General features: G+C 43.5%; 1 protein-coding gene across 15 annotated transcripts in view; it reads right to left on the bottom strand.

The window, feature by feature from the left end:
- CELF4 (CUGBP Elav-like family member 4) overlaps positions 1 to 24,572 on the bottom strand; it is a 701,489-nt gene that overhangs the window by 61,888 nt on the left and 615,029 nt on the right. For all 15 annotated transcript variants that reach the window (XR_010427009.1, XR_010427010.1, XM_064643108.1 and 12 more), the window contains exons 6-8: positions 20,900 to 21,043; positions 10,279 to 10,426; positions 4,891 to 5,040 (exon numbers count right to left, since the gene is read on the bottom strand). Coding sequence is in view for 13 of the 15 variants with exons in the window: in XM_064643108.1 (XP_064499178.1) it covers positions 4,891 to 5,040; positions 10,279 to 10,426; positions 20,900 to 21,043 (442 nt within the window). In the remaining 2 variants the exon portion in view is untranslated. The remainder of the gene's footprint in view (positions 1 to 4,890; positions 5,041 to 10,278; positions 10,427 to 20,899; positions 21,044 to 24,572) is intronic.

The raw sequence follows: 24,572 nt of genomic DNA, 5'->3' as shown, positions 1-24,572 counted from the left end.
TGGTTCAGTTACTAAGACATGAGTTCCTGCAGAACTCGGTGGGGGACACCCTTACTGCCAGTCTCAGCAGTGGCTTGGAAACATGTGGGCATAAAGGCTTGTCTTGTACTGAGAGCTAGTGCTCACAAGAGAGGGCTGGACCCCAAACAGGGTATGAAGTGGAGACTACTGTCTTGCTAGCCCAGATGTACCCACTGTGCAGCCAAAGGAGGGGGTTGGTGGAGAAAATTCTGCTATGTCTGCAGAGAGGAGACATAGAGCTAGTCCTGTCAGTGGTGGGCAGTCAGAAGGAGAAACACAGTGTGCCTGAAAATAGTAAATGAGATGATAAGTTTTTAATGTATTATGAGGAACTGAGAGAACTTAGCTTTTGTTTTCCTCAGCAACCTAAACCCAGAACAAATGCACTGAATCGGAATCATAGAACATCCTGAGTTGAAAGGGATCCATAAGGATCATCAAAATCCAACTCCTGGCCCTACACAGGAGAACCCCAGGAATCACACTATGGGCCTTAGAGCACTGTCCAAATGCTTCTTGATGTATGTCAGGCTTGGTGCTGTGATCACTTTCCTGGAAAGCCTGTTGCAGTGCCCAGCCACCCTCTGGGTAAAGAATTTTTTCATGATATCCAACCTAAACCTCCCCTGACACAGCTTCATGCTGTTCCCTCGGGGTCCTGCCACTGGTGACCAGAGAGAAGAGATCAGTGCCTGGCCCTCTACATCCCCTCACAAGGAAGATAAAGAACTCAGCATCTGTGAAAGCATTCCCCATCTAAGGCTTCACAAAGCTGACACACCACTGATCCATCCCTGGCTCTGGTTAAGCTGTAGATCCCTCAGCTCAGAAGGAATAAGGTTGTAGGATGTTATGTGGTGTATTTCCACATTTTTCTGGGCACATCACTGGAATATCATGGAGCAGTCTTCACTTTTCTGGGAGCTCTGCTTTGTTCCCTCTTCCAGTTTCCTCATTTCACTGATTCTTTGACAGCCAATCCCTTCTCTCTCTTGTTTGCTGCCCTTTGGTCTCATGATTTTCTCGTCTCTCCCTCCCTTTCTCTTTCCAAAGAGGCTTTATCTTTGAAGAGAGCATTTTGGGCATTCCCTCACAATGCAATTCAGTAGGGCAGGACCTGTTACCAGAAAACAGAATTCTGATGAGGTGAGACACTGCAGAAACCATTGCAGATGGTCTCTACTGTTATTGTACATCACACATGGTTACAAGAGAGGCTCTGGGCTCTGGGTGTCTAAGAAGCTTTGGCAGAAGAGCACAATCCCTGCTACTATGACTAATGTGGAAATGGCAAAAGCTCTTGTGCTGCTGCAAAGTGACTCACAGTATCATGGCACAACAGATTATGCTCTTTGTCCCCACTATATATTGTGACACATTGCCACGTTCAATAGCTCTGCAAGCTGAAAGATTAAAGGGCAGGAATTAATATACAAAAAGGTCAAATCTCCAAAGGAGCTCAGGCTAGTGAAAAGGGAAATACTTGCTGCCTTGTTATTCACTCCATGCCAAAAAGTGCACTGAGGCGTTATGTACTGGCTGATCTCGGAGAAGGTGAGACCTTGGCTTACAAAGAGTATGTTTGCAAGGAATGGTTTTCTAGTGCTACTGCATGAATCCATAGACTGATCAGATGCACAGAAAAAGCTAATTCCTGCAGGGACAAGGGCTGTGATGAAAGACCTGGTGAGTAGGGATGTTCTACCTACTCTGGCCTTTGCCGCAAAGCCATGGATGGTTTGATAGTCTAACTCAAATGATACCGTGTATGACCCTTCTGCAGTCAGAGGGAATCTTAAGAAAAGAGCACAGGGGAAGACAGAGAAAAAAAAATTGAAATTAAAGAGTAAATACAATTGCATCGTGTGGACATGTTTTTACAAATATTGTGGAATTCTGGAGTCCTTTAGATGCAGCATCAAAAATATTACGGCTAGTCACAAAGGTGAACATGTAGACAAACTGCACATTTAATTGAATTTATTTGGGTCAGAATGGTATGGATGTCATGCCTCTATAGATGTTCATTGTCCTGTTTTGCTATTTTCAGACAACAAAGAACATTCTGCTACAGGATATAATGGTGTGAACCCACATTTGAGGATTTTTTTGTGGAGCGTGAGAGCAACATTCAGGCTTTAAACAATATATGGCGAGTCATAACCATAGCAAGACTATGATTATGTACATAATACTGCAGCAGTCTTAGCCACTTTCAGAATGAGAGACATACTATAAAGGAAAGTTGTTTGGAAGATGCTGACTTTGGACGGGGACTGTCATGTTCTTTTCTTCTCTATAGTGTTAATGGAATTGCTTGCTTGGTTGTAATATTTTATTTTTACCCTTGCATTTAGAAACAGAGACATGCAGAACTACAGGGCAGTGCCAGTAACAGATGCAACAGAGGAAAGTGTAAAAAATCCCATAATGAACAATGATGGAATAAGCTGCCCAGTGATGAAAATTTCTTTCTAACCCCAAGCAATTAGTGGCTGGCTTATATTATAAAGCATGAAGTTTTGTGTCCTATCTACATTTTATCCAGTCTAATATGGCTGTGGATGTTCTCATTACCCATATAAATGACTAATCCTTTTATTTTTTATGCTACTAAGCTCCAGGACTCAATAAAGCCTGTGGCAAGGAGTAGAGTTTTGGAGAGTGCATAAACGCTCATGAGAAGGAAGATAATTAGATGGAGCAAACACATGATGTAAGCTACATGGGCTTGCTTTCAGTGTTTCAGGGACAGACAAAAGTAAAATGAGAGGTGAGGGTTTGACCTGCCACTGTTCCCTTTACACCTCTACTATAACTTAAGATGTCACTAAGTTATGGGGAAGCTGAGCACCAAGAAAGACAAATATATTGCTGAAGACATGCTGAGATAAATTCAAACTTTACACAGAGCAGCCTATTTAGATGTCAGCTTTACTGGCAGGAAGGAGTCTCTCTGCCTGCAGTGAAGAGGAGCAAGGATGGCTGTTACCTTTTAGTGTGTCGAGCTTTTGGTGTTTGTGCAGGGACTTACTGTGAATTGCTGGCTGAGCAAGTCTCTCTGAAACTCAGAGAGAATCAGATTAAGGCCATTGACTTTTATATAATCATGGATGAAATACCTAACTGAAAGGCTTCTTTAATTATGGGGATAGTTGGGGGTAGCAACAAAAGCTCAAGTCATTAAGATTCATCTAGAAAGAACATCTTTTCTCTGATATCCACAGTAATGGATCATGGAAGATTAGCTAAAAGGAGCTAGATAAACCAGGAAAAAAGACAGACACATAAATGGATGAATAAACAGAGAGATGATGGACTGGCAAACAGGTAGAAACTGAAATAAATGGACGGTAGAACAGATGGTTATGTTTATGTAACCTTAAAGACAGCTTTCTTGATGCTGTGGTTGAGCTCACTGAGCATACTAAAGGCTCTTTGCAATCTTCTGGTGCCTTCACAAGACTCCAAAATCTCCCCTGCCCTTAAGCTGCTACAAAAACATATATACATGCCTACAACTTTCAGTAGAGTAAGTCCCTTGATTTCAATTCTGCTTAGAGATGAACTCACAGCTACATATTTGCAAAGTGTTTGTTGGGAGAAGGATATTTATTTGTCAATATGTAGGTAAGGCTTTTGTGTTTCTATGTTATGTGGTATTTTTCCTTTTGGCACATAAAGTCCCCTGTGATGATGACTCTTCTGAGTTTTCAGGACTGACAGAGATCTAAATAATTACTTTTTTTTCTCAGGGTTTTTTTGGGCTTTTTGATTGGAGCATCTGACTCAGTATTTGATTTTCTAACAGTCTAGATCAATCTACGAGCACCCCAGGGTAATATACTCCTTTGCCAGCTGGTGATTAGGATCAATTAGTAACATTTACTTAAATTTTTATTGCTATGATTGTTACTATTAGTATGTATACAGCAATGGTAAAAAATGTCTTCCTAGCAGAAGGAAGAAGGGAGAGGGCTATTGCAAATCTTCAGAATACCAAAAAAATGCAGGTGCACATGAAGAAATGGTAAACTCCTGAGTTCTTGGTGATTGCAGCCTTAGACTGTCCATATCTTTGTAAACAGAGGCAGATACATGTCCTTTAACCTCCCTCCTTCATCCATGACTGCCAGTGCTTGCAAAATCACTCCTTCAGTGCTGGCATCTTTGAGCTAGGCACAGTCTGAATCCCAGCAGTAGTTCTCTGGCAGTGTGACACAAAAAGGTGAACCTGAGCCCATTCAGTGGTTATACTTAATGGAGCTTCAGTCTCCAGGCCTGGTAAGGCAACAGGATTTGGATGCAGTGAGCAATTCAGAGACCAATACCTGCTCTCTGCACACATGGAGCAGTTTGGGTCATCAGACATGTGGACCCTTTGGACTCATCCTCCCAGAGCCATTTGGCTGCAGAGGAATTCCAGGAAGAGTTACCAATGGTGGGTGCTAGCAGATGCAAACAGGCTTAGCACAGCTCTTTCGAGACCACTCAGGAGCAAGACCCTTGGGTGTAACATCAGGAGATCTACCAGCATGAACTGGTCAGGACTAAGCGCAATTTTCAGCTGAAGCAAAACATGCTGGTTGTCCTGACTATATTCACCAGACACGCTATCAGCAACTGAGCACTCAAATATTCAGAACCGAGTTTTTTCGCCTCCAACATGCCCTTGATGTTTATCATCCAGATTGAACTTTTTAACTACTGTAGCTGCGTAAGACCTCAAACAGCGATGTGGGGGTGAGTCCTGATGGTGTGAGGCATAATCCCTCTGAGGTCTCTCTTGTTGGACAAAGCCTGTGGATGTGGACAGGCTTCCCTAACACTGAGGGAGCAGGTTGTGGGCACAGCATGGGTCTGGCTTACCTGGATAAGGGTGAATGCCATTAGCAAACACGGCTTCTGCAGCTGGCTGCCCATTAGCCTGCGGCGGGAGGCCAGTGAAACCATTCACCCCAATTGGAGATGGGATGCTAGGCACAGCTGGTGCAGTTATGCCAGGAGGCGTGCTTCCACCTGCAAACAGGGAGGACACAGTGTCAGAGCTGGTGAGTACTGGAAACAACAACAACTACACGGAGAAAACTGCTGACACAACAGCTGTGACCACCAGACAGAAACCTCCCAATAATCCAAGAAATGAAAAATCTTCCAAGCTGTTGAGCAAGTGAAGGGACTGCTTGCCATTGCTCCTCTGTTCAGGAAGCATTTAAGAAAGGCTTGCAAATCTTTCAAAATTTCTCAGCTCTACCTTTCTACAGCAGTTCCTCTCAATTTCCCTTTGGAGCTCTGTGTGTGTACTGACTTCCAGGACTACTCTCTCTGCAGACTCCCAGGATACACCTTTCACATACAAACTCATTCTGAACTTTCTCAGCACTAGGGATCCTTACAAGGCTTGGCAAGTTGATTCACAACCTAAAGGTAGCCAGCGATACTTTTTTAAAATGTCACTCTTTGGCTCAAACTTGACTTTATAGAGTTTTGACAGACTTCTCCCAGTGAATAGGGGCAAATTTTGGGTTAGGTTTGTTCCTATCATGGAATCATACTCCTTTCTTTCTTTTCTGATGCATCCTATCGGGGACTCTAATGCTGCTGTTTCAGAAGAACAAATTAGTCTTTATGTTTTGGGTGAGATCTTGTCACCCACTGGTAGAGAATTCTTGAATTTCTGGGGATAGAATTAAATCCCTCTGCTACCTCATTGTCTGCTCCTGTATCTATGTTTAAAATGACTGGACAGTCTGTTCTTCTTCTGACATAGTCAGGATAGTTTTAGGGACCAAAAATGAGTTTTCAAACATGCTGAAATAGTATTTTTCTCTTGGTGGCTGTGTGTGGGTAGTTTAACTATATAATCTTTAGCAATATCTTTCTGTGTCAGGGTATACTACTGGTAGAAAACACCATTTTTGCAGTAACCTCTTTTTTAAACCAATTGCAGATATTTTCTTCACCACAAGAGTATTCCATGATGGGTAAGTCTGGTAACACAATTTAATGACAGCTTAAATCTGTGTTGGTGCTTTAAGAAAGCCAATACAAATGGATGAGGTGGTTTAATATGTTCAGATTTGAGTAGCCCAAAAAATAGGCAGTATTTCAACTCATTTCTTATACCCTGAGCAGACAAGCTGCTGCTTCCCCTTTGCTTATTTAAATGGTGTTGGCCTTTAAAAATGCCCTCTGTGGAGGTACAGGGAGCCAGCAGTGGCAACTGAAGTCCAAAGGCAATGCTCTTAGCATATGCCATCAGCTTGCAAATCACAAAGGCTACTTAAAATTTCAGTTGCTTTTCTGGATCTCTCCTTTATTTGCATAGAAAATGTAAGTAATTTTTTTCTAAAATTGCAACAAGGGATTTGTGCTAGCTATTTTGTGCATGTCTAAGGAAGTTTAGGCACATTCATTGGAATTTTTTAATTTTCTTCTTATAAAGAACCCCCCTGGAGAGGTCAGATCTGTAGCTGGAGTAAAACTGGCATAATGCCACTGCAGAGAACAAATGGTGGTGGTGGATGCCAGTTGTGGATTTCATCCCTCGTTTGAGATCTCTTGCTGCAGCTACACCAGGTGCAGATTTACAACACAGAGGGAGGGAGGGAGGGATGCAGGGAGGGAGAAGAGAAGGAAGGAAGGAAAGCCTAAATGAAATTTCATTTCTAAAGTCTCTTTGCAGTTAACAGAGTAGCAGATCCTCTGCCAGACCCACTTTTCACCCAGATTGTAGCAGAGATGGGAGAAATGTAAAACCTGAACCAAACTTTCAGAGATGTTAAATTAATTGCCTCACAACTACGGGTGGTGTGGGAGATAAACCTGAGTCTTGATGGGGAACTGTTAAAATGGCAGCAAACAGCATTAAATTTTTTCTGGTCCGAATTACCCACTGGGACTGCCTATCACCACCCACACTGACTGCAGGCCAGCCAGGTGGCTATATTAAATGAGAGGTCTGACTTTTGCATGGTCACAGCCAGGTAAGATGGATATTGTCTCTCATCTGTTGGATTTGGCTGGATCCAAAACTCTCTGAGTTTGTAGGTCCCATAAGCCTGAATGAAGTCATGGCCATGTTGCAAGGAACCCTCTCTCCTAGAGGTGGGACACACAGGAAACCAGCTGGATTAGGAGCCCTGAAGATATCAGCATAGAGGCTGAGCCAATACCTCCAATGCCTCTAGGACTCCTGGGTTACCAGCATCTTTTTTTCTAGCACAATTTTTCTTTTGCTTAGGAAAGATCAAAACACTTCCTTTTTACTTTTTCAATGTTCCAAACACTTTTTCTGACGCCTGTTTTTTTTTTTTTTTCAGAGAACTTTGAAATATTTCATTTTCATTCCAAGGCAGAACAAAGATATACTTCAATGACTAGAAATCCTGCTATGAAGCAGAATGATCATTTTCCATTTGGCTTTCTGAATGCTAACAAAAAGCAGCAGGAGAATTCATGTTAGGCTTCAGATATCTCCTGGCCACTCAGAAATCGCTGCTAGTGTTGTAGGCTTGCTTGCTCAGAAATTATGTGAAACATTTTCTATGCATCTTATAACATGCTTTGTGAGTGTTGTAGTAATACAAGGAGTAATTTCAAAGTCTAAACATTTCTCCTAAGGAATAATTGTCAATGGATATTTCCACAACCCACCACTGAGGTTTTTCATGAAGGAAGTTACTCATTCAAGGTAAATCTGCAATAATACCAAAGTGAATAGGCTCTGTGATTGAAAATATGTCATTAGGAGAGTGCAAAATTGGCCACCATGAAAGACATCAGGGGATCATCTAAACCAGCATCTTATTTTCAATAATGACCAGTCATGAGTGATCCAGAGAGCATGTAAAAAACATGAGTTTCCTCTCCTGTATTCTGACAGTGAGAGTTTAACAGTCCCCTCATCCTGTCAAACACTGAAACTGCCTGCCCAGGGAAGTGATGGAGTCACCATCCCTGGAGATATTTAAAACGGGTAGATGTGATGTTTAGGGACACAATTTAATGGGGAACATGGTAGTGCTGGGTTAATGGTTGGACTTGATGATCTTAAAGATTTTTTACAACCTAGGTGATCTAAGATTCTGTGACTCTGAAAGGCACTGGTGACAGCAGAAGAGGAGCAGTTTATAGCAAAGAAGAGCTGGGATGCTTTTTGTGTGCTGGATATCATGGTAGGCACATAATTTGGTTGTTTTACAGGTATTTTCGCATCTATTGCACAAAACTCAGTCGTTTTCAAGACTTATATATATGCAAAAGAGCTTGTGCTCTTTTGTGGTGGGTCCATCACAAACCACTGCCTGGATTCAGCTTTCCAGGCCCTGACAACATTTGAATTCCAGACAGTCTTTGTTTGATGTTCTTTCTGCTCCCACCAACACAAAACAAATCTAGCTAATGCAAATATGATAATCTTTCCAGCAGTGGGTTTAAAGGGTGCACATATAATTAAGCCACCTTTCTGTTTGGTTTTGCAGTAGCTCCATCGACTCATTGTTTATACTTTTATCATTGTGTAAACATATATTTCGAAATGTGTGTGGTATAAGATTTTTGAGTCAAGTGCTTTTCCTTGGGTCTCCATAAGTTCATGTGGAATGAGATCTGTCTTCCTTTCTCTTCCTCTCCCCCCCACTTATATTCTAATACAAGCAAAGGAAAAGATATGTATATGATCCAGTAGCTGCTGATGCTGTTCCCAGCTACAGATTGCAGAGAGATGCTGTGTGCAGTCAGGGATATTTCCTTTGGTAGACAGGTTAGCACAGCTCAGTTCATTAGGAACAGTGCCCAAACCTGCATTGCTTTGGTGCCTTAATTCCCTGCCATCCAATGTTTCTCAACCATCAGGCATCTTTCCTGACTGCTTTGTCAGATGGCACTTTCCCACTCCGGGGCTGGTGCAGATCTCTCTATATTCAGCAATGAAGCTGCCTTTTTCCTCTCTTACTGCTCTGCTCTGGAGTCCCAGTTCCTGGTCTGCCCAACACTGCCTGCACCATAGCAGGCTCAGACATATCTCATTCCTTCCATGTCTCATCCCAAACCTTTGTGAAGCTGGTCCTCTCCAGGCCAGCTGGATACTTCCAGGTTCACACATCTTTCTGAGTACAGTCCTATTCCCTGTACCTCTCATAGAAACAAGCTATGTCACCCCAAGGACCCTTTTATCCCAGCCTGTCTCTTAGAAATGGTCCTCTGAAGACGTACCTTTGAGAGCTCTGCTCCCCTACCAGACTCTGGTAGATTGCAAGGCTTTCCAAATTCTCATGTCTTTCAAGGTTTGGTCCCACTTTCCTGCTTTCCTACTTCACTGCTATTAGGCCATGTATCACTCCATGACTACCAGTCTTGATCATTCCTTGACCTCTTCCTGCCCAAATGATATCCCTGTGCTTCAAGTCCCAGGAAAGACAGACCTGTTTGCATCTCAGCTTATTTCTCTGCCCATGGAACTACATATTGCAGCTCCTAGAATGGGCTTCTCACAGCCTAGACAGATCCTGGCAGCCCTTCATTGACTACCTGTCTCTATTTCAGCAGCCTGAAACCCTCTCACCAAAGGTCTTCATTCCAGATAGGACCAGATATCTTCCCTAAATACCTACTGTCCTATCTCATAATAGGGGAACGGCTTATGTGTCCCAAAGGCAAAACTCATCTTGTTAATGATAATGCATCTCTCCACCAAACCTATTTTGTTTGTCTTTAGACCAGCCTGGCTGTGACAGCACCAGCACTGACCAGCTGGACACATATACACCAATAAACCAGTGCAGGACACTGCAGAATGTTTTATGACATTTGGAGGGTGCTCAGACACAAAGAAAAGTTGTGTGTGGGATAAAACTGAGAAGGAAGTGTCACAGAATCATAGAATTGTTAAGGTTGGAAAAGACGTCTGAGATCACAGAGTCCAACCATTAACCCAGCACTGCCAAGCCCACCACTAAACCAAGTCCTAAAGTGCCACACCTACATGTCTTTTAAACATCTCCAGGGATGGACACTCAGCCACTGCCAATGGCAGCCCGTTACAAAGAAATCTTTTCCAATTCCCAGTCCAAACCTCCCCTGGTGGAACTTGAGGCCCTTTACTCTGGTCCTGTCACTTGTAACCTGGGAGAAGAGATCGATGCTCGCCTGGCTGCAGGTGGGTATAACAGAGAGCTAATATGTCCTGCCAGGTCTCCTCTGGGATGGGACCAAATCTTCCCACCCTTTTCCCTCTCCGCCCCTCTGTCCCCTTACCTGAGGTTGGTGTCATGGGGGCGGCTGCCAGGCCGTTCATGTTCAGAGCTGCCATCTGCTGCATCTGGGCCGCGGCAAAGGCTGCCATGGGGTTCAGGTATCCGCCCTGCGCCACCGAGGCCATGATCGCGGCCTGCTGCTGCATCAGCTGGAACAAAGAGAGCAGGGAAAAAATATCACGCGGTCACTGGCTGGGCAGCCTGCGGCACCAGCATCAGGGTGTGGGCCTGGTGAGGGTGTGATGCACCCCTCTCTTTTGAGATGTCAGCACACTGTGCCTGTGGTACCCCCCAGGCTTGGCCTTCCTCCTCGCTACAGGAGCTGGAGGCAAAGGTTATCTTTTCATCTTGGAGTCTTTGTGGTCCCCATCTCCTCCATGTGTTCCCCCATTGTGGAGATCTCCCGTGAGCTGGACACAATCCTCTGACTCCCCGCTACTTTTCTGATAAGAAGGGCAGACAAAAGACTTTATACATAGAAAAGACTATATACTACCTGAGCAAAGAGGTTTCATGGCTTACATTGCTTATATCAAAGTTCTGGGAAAACCCTGGTGGTTAGTGATGGGAGACCAGTGTATGTAGGGAAAGTGGATTCCTTCTCGAAAGCAGCAAACTGGCTAGTTCTCTAGGGATAATCTGATTTTTTTCCACCTGTCAGTGAGAAAAATCAGTTTTTCTGAGGCTGCTAGGAAGGGTATGGTGGGTACAGAGCAAAACCATGACCAAACCTTTTGACCAGATTATGGCACATATTTCCAATACAACCAAGCAGAGACCTCCAGAAAAGCTGTACAAGAGAAGGGAGCTCCCCTACTTTAGCAAGATTAATATTGCCTAATGGGAAAACCCCTTTCCCATGGTTTTGATCTGGGCTGACTTCCTCTATTAATTTTTTTCCAGAAAGTGGTCAAAATACTGCTTGTTTCAGGGCACCTAGCAAAAGCAGAAATAAGTAACCCAGGCTATATTTTCAGGCATTCTGGAGGTAAAAATTTTGAAGCAGAAGGCTGGTGAATGGTTGTACATGCTGGAAATGCTTCTTTCATTAAAACCAGACTTTGTTATCATTATGTTACACTCCAAACCTAGCACACAGATGGTGCAGTTCATGTGTACAGTATGGCTGCAGTGGGCTTATAAAATGTTCCTGGTGTGAAGGATAAGACAGTTTGGTTGAAGCTGCCTCTTGTCTCCTTCCCTGTAGCTGTACAAAGAGTCAGACAGGGTACGTCCTAGTATCCAATCCCCAGCTGTGACCAGTGGTGGATGCTTAGAGATGGTATGGGGGAAAGAAGATGCACAGAGAGTAAAACCTTACTCTGTACATTGCCGAACCTCTGGTAATCTGTGCCTTGATGATAATAGTGGAAAAGAAAAATGTTTTCCTGTAGTGATTTTAGAAGTGACTCATGTCTGTGCTGTCTCCAGAATTGGAGTAACTCTGTTTTGCTGCTGTCTGTCATTTTACTCTCTCTCTCATCAAGAAATCACCTTCTGATGCTGTTTTTTAAGCACATGGGACATGCTTCTCAGCATTAAACAGATCTCAAAAGTCATGGCAAGGAACACGCTGTTCCCTACTGTTAGCTTTAATACAGAAATAACAGCTAAATTAGCTATTCATACACATACGCACTAAAAGAAACCAATGAGTGCCTTGAATGAACCCTTGAAAATGAACTGTACTCATTCAAATACTGAAACTTGTCACCACCAGTAAAGGGTGCTGTGCCACTGACCTGCTGAATAACCATGCACATGTTGTGGAAACTTGCCTTGGTTTCTCCAGCAATAAAATGGGACACAGGATACCTGCCTCCCCACGCAGGAGTGCCTTCAGATCTACAGATAAAAAGTGTTGTATTGGAGTTGAGTATTATTATTTTTTGAAGCCTAATGCAGATTGGAGGCAAAGTGGTGGCTTTTCCTTTGATTGTTAATTACCCTTTTTTATTATACCCTGCATAAGACACTTTCACATTTTAATTAGTGATATCCTGTTCTTTGTAATTACTGATGGAGTGATTAGACAATCTTTTCTATTATAGCACAATGCTGATTCCCCTTTAAGGAATACATTTGTTTCTAGACATTATTTGGGTTTATTCTGCAGAGAAGGTACTGAGCAGGTGATTTTAGAAAGTATGCCAATGAAGTGAATGAGGAAGGGGAAATCCATCCATCTTTAACACTGGATCGACTCCAGCACTAGGTGTGCTGACTCATATCTCATTTTCTGTGCTGGGTATTTTTACCCAGGACAGAGGAGTCTGGTTGCAGAAATGATGGCCAAGATCTATGCCTATAGGATCTCTGTAGCTCTGCAGACCCAAGTAACACCTCTCTGAGATGGATGCAGTTGCAAGGGCTGGGAACATTCCCAGTCTGGACCTTGTCAAGTTTTCTCTGCTTTTCTCCAAAAGTGACCAGAGCTGCATGAACAAGCCCACCTCAGAACAGAGAGTGATGTATGGTTGGTTGTATGTGTACCATAATCTTGCTGGCAGATATCAGCCTGGTATTTGAACCAGAGACATTCTAGAGCAGGCAGAGGACTATGTTTTTGGCATTTCCCACTTTCAGGTTCAGTAAACTAAATACAGATCGGGTTTGCTGTGAGCTGGTCACCCACCATGGTTGATGTGAAAACAGGCAGAGGAATCTAGGCCAAGATTCATCTCTCCCTTCTGTACCCAAATGCCTCTGGGCAGATGGATTGCAGCTTTGTTTCTCCCTGTGGACTGGATGTGGAATCTCAATTGATTGGTTCAGCTGCACCTACCAACACAGTCAGATGAAATAATTTCCACCCCTTAACTGGTCCTCAGCAGATATTTTTGGAACTTGGTTCACATCCATTTAAAAGAAAAGTGTTAATCCCATTTTTTGAGTTTCACCTGTGCTGCTGAGAAACAGGGCTCAATCTAAAAAGTTGCTGCATTGGCAATAGTAGTACAAATGATTCTAGTGCTCCAAAGAAAATCTCCATTTTGCACTCAGCAGAGCTACGCAGTCACTTGTGACATTAATTATGGCTTATGCAACTTTTTCTCCTGCTTATGGATATCTCTAAGCTGTTCAGAGTTAACAATGGCAGGTGCTCCTCCTGTTTGCAAATCAGGTAACCTCAGTGTGTCACTTCTTGTGCTTTTGGAGGGATTATAAATTTGCACTGGAAGGTGCATGTTTGCAGAGTATGCCTTGGCTACATTCATGTTCCTTTTTGCAATGCAATGTCATTCATGCCCTTCTGTCACAGACCTTTGGAGAGAAGAAGGTATTTTCTCTCTCCTTATGAGAAGAACTAGATGTTCCTAATCTACTGATCTGTGCTGAAGGTGCAGGGTCTGCAGTCTAAAGCCTGGTGAATTTCAGTGAAACGGTCACTTAAAACTGGCCATACTCCCACAGAGACTGAATTAGGACTGTGAGGAGCAAAGAGTTTAAATTTAGCTTAGGGTTAAAAAGCTAAAGCAGAAAAAATAAAGTCCTAAGCTGTGTTTTGGTAAACTAGATCAAGTGCTTCGACTACAACAGAGATCCTGCAGAGAGCAGTCACCCACTTTCTGTTATGCTCAGTGCTCTGTGGAGGTACTCTCCAAGATGTCCTAGAAAACTAGCATGCTGAAATAAGCTGGAACCCTTCATATCATGACCCAAAAGACACAGAGCTCACTGCAGTCTCTGGGTTAATGTAGGGTTCCCTGGAGCTGGGAGGAGTAGAGCTTCCCACATCTGAACACAGATGTGTACCCCTGTTAACTGGCTTTGCTACTTTGGCTAGAGAGTGGACCCCGACTTGTCCTAAAACTGTCTGGACATTTCAACTCTTGACAACCCTCCTGTCTCCTTTCTAAGGTCACAGGTCCCATTCACACCTGTCCTGCTCTTGTTGGATGTGCTCAGGGGTGAAGGTTAAGGGGAAAGAAGAGGGAGCTCCCACCCAGCCCAGTGGTCAAAGCCTGACTGAGTGCAGTGGCACAATGCAGGTAAGGAGGACAGGAACTCAGTCACACTGGAAGAAGTTGACAGGATAAGATCTACCTCCTCCCCTCCCAGGACGGCTCCAGGGAAATTTACAAAAGAAGAGCAAGTCCTGTAAGGGTCACCAGTCTTCCTTATAAAACCTCCAGGGCATTCCCAGTGAAAGTCACCCCACTCCTTCCCCAGCTCCCCCGGAAGACAAATGTCCCATCCACTCTCTTTTCACTTTGAAAGAGACCCAGCGTATGGTCCCAGTTAATAAAACTGTAGAAAGTGAGGCAGTGACCCCACCAGAGGCAAATCAATAGCAGCAGGGCCCCTGGGTATTGTGTACTTTAAAATATGCCATTTGAAATGCAGATTTTCCCTGCCTGGGCTGGGGCTACAGAGCACTAATCAGGAAGACAGCAGCCTTATTGTCTCAGACTGATCCAAGGGGATGTAGAGGAGCTTTTCCCTCCCTTAGCTGAAAGGACGTATTTCCTTTTGCTTCTCTTACTTCCTTGGCATGACCTTTGCCTCAGCATTTAGAGCCTTTTCCCATCCATTTTAAAGATTCATTCCTTCTTTCCTGCTAACTTTTCTTTTGCTCAAATATTTATCTCCTGAGGAGACCAGGAGATGCTACCAGACTGGTTCCTGCCACACCTCAAGACAGCACCTCAAGAGGTAGAGAACCTGCAGTTGCCATCCCAATGCTTGAGAACTGGTGGGGCAGGTGGAGAGGCACTGGTAAAGCCATCCAAACCATGGGAAGGGGTGGCAATGATGGTTGATCAATAGAGGGAGATGGAAGGATTTGTCTCACACATCTTTTTACTACCTTGAGTTGCAGCTGTACTCAAGGGCAAGAAATACTCTCCTTTTTCTTACAGGAGGAACAATTGCATGGAGACATGAAGGAACTTTCTCAAGGTCAAAAACTCCTGCTGGAAACAGGACAAGAAAGCACAGCCTGCCTTGCTCAGCCCCCAAAAGAAATGCGTGTGACAATGAAAAGGGGAAGAGGAGAAAGGAGGATTATTTCCGATGAACTCTTTTTGAAATAGTGTGATCATTGCCCTTGGAGAGGTCTTACTCTGAATGATGTGATGACCTTCCCCTTTTTTTTCAGTGTTATTTGCCATCCTTGTCTCTGAACGACATGATTTTTTTTGACTTTTAACATTCTTCATTTAGTATAATAAAAGTAATGACAGCATCCCACACTTTCCACATCTAACAATCTATATAGACACTTAGCTAATGAATACTCATGGCAACCCTGTGATAGAAAGAGCTAAGCAAAGTGATCAACCAAGCAGCAAGAGGACTTGTATCTGGTAAAGTCACAGAATTGGCAAATTCATGTCTGTTTTACCTAACTGGCCATTAGAAGGTAAAACTAAAAATACCTTTCAAGCCTTCAAACAGGCAGAAGATGATTGGTAAAAAAGCCAAAATAGTCTTTCATACATTTTTAATGTCTTCAAGAAAACAGAAATTTCTGTTTTGAAAGTAAAATTTAAATTTAATTAAAATTTTTTTAAAAAAATCAAACAAATGTGCAACACCTGTATTCATGTGCCTTAGTGTCTTTCCAGTCTGATACACAACAGTTCAGGTTTCTGATTTCCTGTGAACTGTGGAAAAAACCCAAAGCCTAAAAAAGATTGTACAGAGAGCCCAAATGTGAGTGTTCATTATTTCTGAATTACCAGGGAGCTGGTGGTCAGAAACATGGTATTAGCACTGCTACAGAGTATTATGGCCTCAAAATAGCTTCCTCTCCTGGAACAGATCAGAGCGAGTGATTTGCGTACCAGGTAGTATTTACCAAATATACCGTCTCATTTTGGCTATTTAAATGTAATAACTATTATATCTAGAAGATAGCCTATAGTCAGTAATTTTCCCCCAATTTCATAGGGCTAGCTGATTTTTTTTTTAAAGTATCTTTCCAAAATAATTTCACAGTACAAATTGAATAAATTTAGGAAGAAGAGATCCTTCCCATCAGCACTACCTCAGATTATTTAGCAGAAATATCCTTTCATCTCCACAGGAGCTGGACAGCGAGGTAGAAGGGGACACCTAGGCTTTTGTGGTCAGTATGGTAGTCATTGCTGCCCTAACTTCCCAAGAAGACCAGCTGTGATGATGACTGATAGCTCTGCTGTGCTGGACATTCCCAGATTTGTTGCAGTTTTTGTCTGGAGTTTGGAAGCAGCAGCCATTTGTACTTTTTCAGAGTGAGGGGAGCTGGGATTTACCGATGGGAAAGGACTTGCTCCAGGCCAGAGAGTAAATGCTAGGATTGCCTATGTTGTCTCTGTCCCAGTCTGTCTGTTTTTACTCACAAACTCTATGCCTATCCCTGCCGCAGGGCGCAATCAGTCCCAAGGCTGGAGTTTGGCCAGAAGACCCTGGCTAACACTCCCACCCCATTTTTTATGCAAATTTGATTTACGACTTTGATCTTATCTTAAATAATTTAAAAATTAAATAATTTATAATGTATCTGTCACTTTCCAAGGCTCTTTCCTTTGTTCTTGCTTTGCTCTTCTGCATTTTCCCATCTCCCTAACCCTTTTTTGATCTGTGAACATTTCCTTTCTGTGTGGTGGGGCATCACTGACACGAGACAGCTCCTAACTATTCCTTGCCACTTTCTGCACAAAAAGACCTACAGGAACTTTTGCCACCATTGTTTGTTTGGGCCAGGATTGTACTACGACTATTCACAGTCTGTTTTGATTTTCACTGCTTGTGATTTTGGGCTTGGCCATCCCACCTCTTACCAAGATCTAAGAAGGTGTGCTGCGCTCCTCTGAGGTGGAGTGTGTCCCTGCAGGTTCATTCTTGTCTGGCAGCAAATCAAGGTGGTGCCAGCTAGCATCACTCTCCTCTCCAGACTGAGTTCAAATCTATAACTCAATCTGGGCTTAACTTAGACTGCAGAAACAGCTATCAACACCCAGCTAGTGTATATTCACAGTAACCCGACACCAAAAAGAGCTGATGCTCTGTACACGTGTGAAATAAAAAAAATAATTGCCCCATAAAAGGAGAAGTTAAATGAGTATGGGAAGATATTGCTAAAAAGAAAAAACCTAAAACAAACAAACAAACAAAAACCAACCAAACAAAAAACCCCAAAAAAAACAATTCCAAAAAACCCCACCAAACCAAACCAACCAAACAAAAAGAACAAACCACCAGACTCTGAAACAAATTAGTGTAGGGCCTCTGGGAGCTTTAGGAAGCCATGAAATTTGACTTGCCTTGAGCTGCATACAAAAGAGGTGAAGTGAGTCTGGTGTGGCTTTCTGTGTCAATGAAACAGCACACAGGGTTGGTACTAAGCTTTGTCTGGTCTGCTTGCAGGTGGCACGAGGAGAGGATGGAAAACCGCACACTGTGGAGAAGTCCCTTTGCTTCCTCATATTTTTTACCTCTGGGTCTGAGGCCATATGGCTGCTGAAACTGAGGACTGCTTGGCTGATGTGAGGCTGCCACTGCTATAAAGGTTAAAGTTGTTTAAGCTGAGGCTAAGTGGGTTGACAGCGTGCAACAGCAGTAGGGAGTGAACTGTGACATGGCCAGTTGCTGAGCAGTAAGGTAGGTAACTTAGGGAGGAGCTGGGGCCCAAATCAGTCCTGATGGCAACATTGAAGACTGTCAGTCAAACACTGATGGATTGAGATCCTCTTTGCTTCTCCTCAGAGGGTTTGCAAACCTACAGGTGCCCATCAATCTATCATGTGTGTTTCTGATGCACTGGCCACCTTGATGGATTGAGACCTTTTTGCAGGAGCTAATCCAGTCACAGTGATGTGCAAGATGCTTCTCTGGGGCAAATACAGCAAGAAACTGCAGCATATGGGACTTGAACAACTTCCTCTCTGGGGACAGACCATTAGAAACTATTGATAAACTGCTGTCATGGGATTGCTTGAGAAGTCTTACATGGAGACATGAGTCAGGTGTGGACTGTAGGGGGATAGCTGAGAGTACAGACTACAAGTATGAATTAGAGAGCCTAATGTCTCCTGCTTGTTCTGACCTTACTACCAAGCACTGAGGCACTTCTTGCACTTGTGTTACTGCCCTACCACTGTGTGAAAACACGGAGGGACTGCTCAAGAGAGAGCCGTCCCCCTGAGGGAGAAGAGGAAATAAATAAATCTGATCATCAGCTTTACTTGTACATGTGGAAACAAGGCCAGGGAGTCAAGTAATTCACTGAGTATCACAAGAGTTGCTGGTGGCTGTGGCATCACCCATCATGACAGTCCTGATCCTGATGTTTCACCTTCCCTCCTCTTGACTTGCATTAGCTCTTTGACTCCATTTTGGGCCGAATAAAACTGCTCTCTCCCTTTTCCTCTTCCTTATCGATCCCTCCATCTCCTGCTGGCATTTGTGAGGTGCCAATCATCTTGATATATAAGAGCCAGCAGTCTGAGGTGGATTAATCAGGACCAAGGGAATGCCACAGAGCCTCGAAGCTCCCTTCCTTCCCTTTTATGTGAGACTGTGAGATGAAACAGATAGGGAGGTTGATTGAGAGACAGCATCTGAGCACACTCTGGGTGTACAGGCGCCAAACGGGAATGTGATCCCATCATTTAGACAGCTCTGAAGTCCCCAGGGTAATTGGTGTCACCAGCTTGTCATATCCAATGGGTCAAGATCTAAAACTTATTCTTTCCCCATTGTTAGCATATTTATCAGGGGGAAAAAAAAAGATAATGGGTCCAATTCTGCTTTCGCAGAAATCAATATGAAATATATTCATTTGTTTCAATGGGTGGGAGCAGACCAGGAATTGTTTTCACTCTTCCTTCAGCCATAAATCCTCGCCTACCATCATAAAATACCTGTATTATCTGGTGAGAAATGGAGGAAACTTTTGTTGTGTATGGGAGCAGACTTGCATTCTCTCATATCAAGATTAACCTAGGCTGGAAATTAGAAGAGTTACTCTAGATTAAAAATAATGCAAGAAGAGTTTTTGGACCAGAGCATCAGGACAGTGGCATCTTTACCATCTCTCCAGCTGCCTGATCAATGCCTGTAGAATAACACTGAAGCCACATCTCCTGCCTGACAACCTCTGCAAATGTTCATCCCAAGCTACTCGTGGGTTGCCTCCTGTTAATCTCTCTGATGTGTAGGGGCAAAAATCCTGCATCCCTCTGCCAGGCTACTGACCACTGACCTGGGCTCAGATGGGATTTACTGTCTCTTTTCCAATTCCTGCAGCCTTCCCTGGCCAGGAGGACAGTTAAACACAGGCAGGCAGGGGAGGGAACAGTTCTTCTATCATATGAGGAAGGGAGAAGGGGACAAAGGAAGAGACAGAGATTGACTTAGTCTGGGAGTAAAAATGGAGACAGAAAAAAAGAAGTAAACATTTTTCTAGACAAGAGTGAATTAAAAAGTCCAGAACTGCATCAAGAGGTGAAGCTGGGAGGAGAGGGGGAACTTCTGTGGAGCTCTACAGCACATCCTCACACCTCTGCATGGCTCACACAAGGGGTAGACGGGGTTGTACCAAGGGTTCAGTGAGGCTCAGGACCCCCAGAGAAGGACAGAAATTTTCAGATCTTCAAGTTAACAAACAAACATGGGCATGTGATGGGAAATACATGGTACCAACAAATGAGAAAGAAACAGTCAGGGAAGAAAGCAAAGCCTCGTGGTCAGTGCACTGAAGGAAGTATGGGTACAGCAGAGTGTGATTCCTGAGCTGGCCCTGTAAACCTTAGGCAAGGCATTTGTTCTCTTGTTCAGGAATATGTTACTCTGGAAAATGGTACTTCCCTCCTGTACACAAATCTTGCAGAGTACAAGGGGACCACATTTTGCCAACAAACAGATGAAGCACTCAGATACACTGCCTGCAAATGTGCTCTAGAGGAGGCAATAAAATCACTGGGCAGTATTGTGTCTATTGTGTCTGCCTCCTGCAGGCATCACCTCTACCTGCCTCTGAAATACCTGACAGAGAGTCCAAGTTACCTGAACCCAACCTTGTCTTGCAGGTCCTTGTTAATTGTAGCCTAAGAAATAGTACTAATGCCAGAGACATCAATTTCAGATCATCATCAAAAGCCCAGCTCTCTGTACAATCACATCTTCTCAGGGGCCCAGTGTCCAGGTTTGGTATGTACATAAAGTACCTGAAGCAACTCCAACAGGACTTTTTCCCAGTGCGCTTAAATCATACTGTTTTGGGAAGCCAACACTGTATATGTGCATATCTGCTTGTCCATTTTGTTATTATCTAGCATGCTTTCATGAACCTAAAAACATTTCTGTCAACAACTGCCATTTCATCCTGTGGTCACCCCAAGGTACCCAGAAGCCACATGATGACATGAGGCAGAGAACTAGGATAAACTGAATTCAGGCTTATTTTATCCAAATGCTCAAAGGCTAGTTGTGCTTTTATTTTATAGCAATGGCTTAGACCCCATAGGAAGTGTTTTGCATGGGTCCACACATGATCGTGGTGTGGTTACTGCTAGAATTGGCTACTGCTAGAACTGGCTACTGCACCTCTGAGACGTGCCTGGGAGATTCCCTTGTCTGCCAGGGATAATATTCCCAATTCCATGAACATGTGTAGAGTCAGAGTCTATACTTACTGCCTGTGCATAGGCGCCATAAGCCCCAAACTGGATGGCCATGGGGTTGAACATGCCCATTTGTCCTGCCATTTGCTGCATGCGCCTCATTGTACGCTCCTTGTCCGTGTCCGCAAACTTCACCACCAGGCTTGAAGAGGCTCCCTGCAGGACAGGAAACAAAAGGACACACAAGAGGGAATGAGCTAGATATACACTTGCTCACCAATCCATATGTGTAACACAGACTTGGTACAACAAAATTCTGCTGGAGCTGACTTTTTCCGTGCAAAAAAAATCAGGTTTTTGAATTTGACCCTTGCAAGGGGTTGAGAGCATCAGGAAGGAAGTAAAGGACCCAGGAGGGTGAATGCTAGCAGCCTGTTTCCTAATTTCCTCTTAAATTCAAAGTCCTAGCCTGTCATTCATGTTCCCTCTGTAAAAGTTTTTGCCTTATTCTTTCAACCTTCAGGCCCATTAGGTTGTCCTCATCAGAGGACAAAGATCTGAACTCAGTGCAGCAAAATGTAAGAGGCTTTGCTGAATGAATGCGGTAGGATTTGTGGACCTATTTGTTTTGGTGGAATGTGCGAGGTTTCTGCATTCTAGACCCCTGAACTGGATCACCCTTTCATGCTGCTCTCTTGTAACCCATAGTGAGAAATCTCTGCCCAGCCTTGGAGATGAGAGTCAGTATTGTGGGCAGAGTGTATGTATCATCATGAAACAACATCTCTTCTGTTAAATTAGGGGAGGAAAAATAGTACCTGATGGACCTGAGTTTCCTCTTAGAAAATAGAGACTACTACACAAACCCCCACATTTAAAGTTACACATCTCCAGGAAAGCTTTATGATATTAGGATTTTGTCTACAGTCAACAACAGTGCAGAACTACAGATGACCATCAGAACTGCCTGCAGAAAACTGAAAAACATAGTGCTTTTGGGGATGAAAGAAATCCCTCTCCTTCCCAGAATGAGATGAAAGGTCAGTAGCTGCAATCCTTACATTTCTAATAGGAGACAGATGGGAAGAAACAGATCTACTTAGGAAGGAAGGCACTGGTATTTTTTTGTCTTGCTCCAAGGAAGTCCCAACTTCATGGGTTGGTTGACTCCCCACAGGGTGTTCTCCCTGAGGATGGAGGAGATGCAGAGAGGGGAGAATCTGGCCACTGCCCTGGCAGCAGGGGACAGTTGCCTCGGTACCTGGGCTGCCATCAAGTCTGGGGAGAACAGGTGAGCTGTCAGGAGGCTGACAAAAGGCAGCTGAAATCATTGTGCTCCCATGGTATACTTCCCTTTTGACAAACTGGTATTCATTGTTGGAAATATAGTTAGCCGGAAATTACCAGCTCAGCCTCCGGCTGTGGCACTAGAGGAAGACCAGCTCCACGCCAGAGGAGCTGAGATATTTCAGGACCCTCTTTTTTCTAGCAGAGGTGGATTTTCTCAGTTTGTACAGGAACAATGTTATTAACTGGCTTGCACGCACTCCTATGTAACTGCAAGCACAAAAAATAGTCTCTGTGAAAGCAGAGTTGCTCTGCTACAAACTGGGAAGAATGTAGTAAACCACAGATATGGATGTACATATATATAAGTCTGAGCTATACATATTCAATAGCCTCTCCAGATCCTCGGTTATGAATAAAGACTTGAGGAATTAACTTGCTAAAAAAAGACCCCAACAATCTAAGGCCACACAATGAGCCATGTTCCCCCGGATTAGCAGTCTGTTCTGGGAGAAAGTGATTTTCATTGGTAAAGAATCTTTCTTTTTGACCCGTTAGTCTCTCTCTAATAAATCTATAACCTGCTAACACAATGTGGTGAAGAGCAAGGTTTTGAAAAAAGTGCTTCAGGAAAACAAAGGGACGGAGAGATGAATGCTCCATTCAAGGATGGAGAGCAATCTTCAGAAGTTATTAAAAAAACAAAACAGAAGGGGGAGTGGAAGGGGGAGAGGAAAAAAAATCTAGCCAAAATTCCCCTGCATTTCTGTTGAAGGCTAGATGACTTTTCATTTTTTTTACATCACATGATGTAGTTATTGATCCTTCCCCAAATCACACTCTTAATTGCAGCTCATCGACAAATGAATATTTTAATGCATACATTTCCTGCTAATTATCACCTGGACTAGTTCTTAATTAGATTTCAACACTCATTTAATTAACCCTGATCCAAGAGACTGTTTGGTAACTTGAATCTAATGATTTAAACCTATTTGCAGCTGTATTGGAGGGAGGCACTGGTCCACAGCAGATTGGGCTGTTCAGAGGTGCTGTTGTGATTTGCAGAGCAGAGGCTGCAGCACTGTGGGCACAATGCAGGATGGAGGATTTTGAAACTGAAACAGGCATATGAGTATTCAACTCTGCAAAGAGGTTTAGAAGATATGACCTGCTCTTGTTAGAAGGACAGAGAAGTGTAAATAAAAGTTGGTGTCTTCTTCCTTCCTCTTTTATTTCTAACTCTATTTGCCCTGGAAGGCTTAGGGCAAGAACTGCCTCAGGCATTTACTGATGCCTCACACTGTTGAAAACCAAGCTATTATTGTAGATGGCATCATGAAAACATGGGTAACCTCCACATGAAGTGCTTGCCCCTGGAGTGTTCTTCCCTCCTGACATGAGTCATAGTGACTGCACAGCAGCTGTTTGACCCAATGGGATCTCGTATTGCCTCTTATGAGATGTTTTTCTGGGTTGCCTGTCGCAGCAGGACTTCAGGCCCCTTTGAACATCTCTATTACATACACAGAGCAGAAAGGCCATTGGCAAATAAATGCAAACTAGAGCACACTCTACAAAGAAAGAAGAGAAAAAGAAGGTTTTTTTAAGAGTGCAAGTGGTTAGAGATGTGTAGCCAGTAGAAATGCTGCAATGTTCTTGAATATGAAGATCGACCTTGGGATTGATGCTTTCTGTGTGTGGTTCCTCATGTGCAGCTCTTTCATGTGGCCCAAAGGAGATCAGGCAGTAAATGCTATCACATCTGCCAGTGCAGGACTTTTAGCCATGGAGCCAAACACTGCTGTTCATCTACAGCAGAACAAGGCTACTTCCTACTCCAGTGACTACTACTCTACTGAATAACAACAGAAATGCCCCAGAATGGGCCAGATTTTCCATAGGGTAAAAACCCCAGAGCCCTTCATCTGGACTATTTATTGCTTCCGCAAGCAGCTAAACTGCGGTGTAAATCATCTGTTGTCTGCTGACAAAGGCAATAGGTCCTGTCTGCTCAGTCATTTATTAGTAATACATAATCTCCTTCTTGCTCTCTCTGGTTGTTGGACTGGACCTTATATTTCGCCAAACCCCAAGAGAGTTACACTGGGTAAGTCAATAATGTTTGAAATGTACTTCTGCATTATAGTGAGGAAAAGACTTGTTTATTTCACTACCCTGCAGACCCACAGTCAGAAGAGACCATCATGAAAGTGAGCATTCCTGCTGGTGCCTCTGCAATGGGCTGCTTGGAATTGGCATTTATCTCCTTTTCCATCAAATCAACCTCCTTTTTCAAGTACTTTGATATCTACTGATGAAAAGAATAATGTAGGTCTAAGTATTATTATGCTTTTCCTATTCTCTCTTGGGCCAGCAAGTCTACTTAATATGACTATCTTGCTTCCAGTCCCCCTCCCTCACATGGTAATGAATTGCTCCCCTTAGTCAGCAGAGT

Source organism: Pseudopipra pipra, chromosome Z (genome assembly GCF_036250125.1).
Source record: "Pseudopipra pipra isolate bDixPip1 chromosome Z, bDixPip1.hap1, whole genome shotgun sequence".
Lineage (NCBI taxonomy): Eukaryota > Metazoa > Chordata > Aves > Passeriformes > Pipridae > Pseudopipra > Pseudopipra pipra.
Note: the sequence above shows the minus strand (reverse complement) of the source record. Positions and strands in the feature narration are given on the sequence as shown.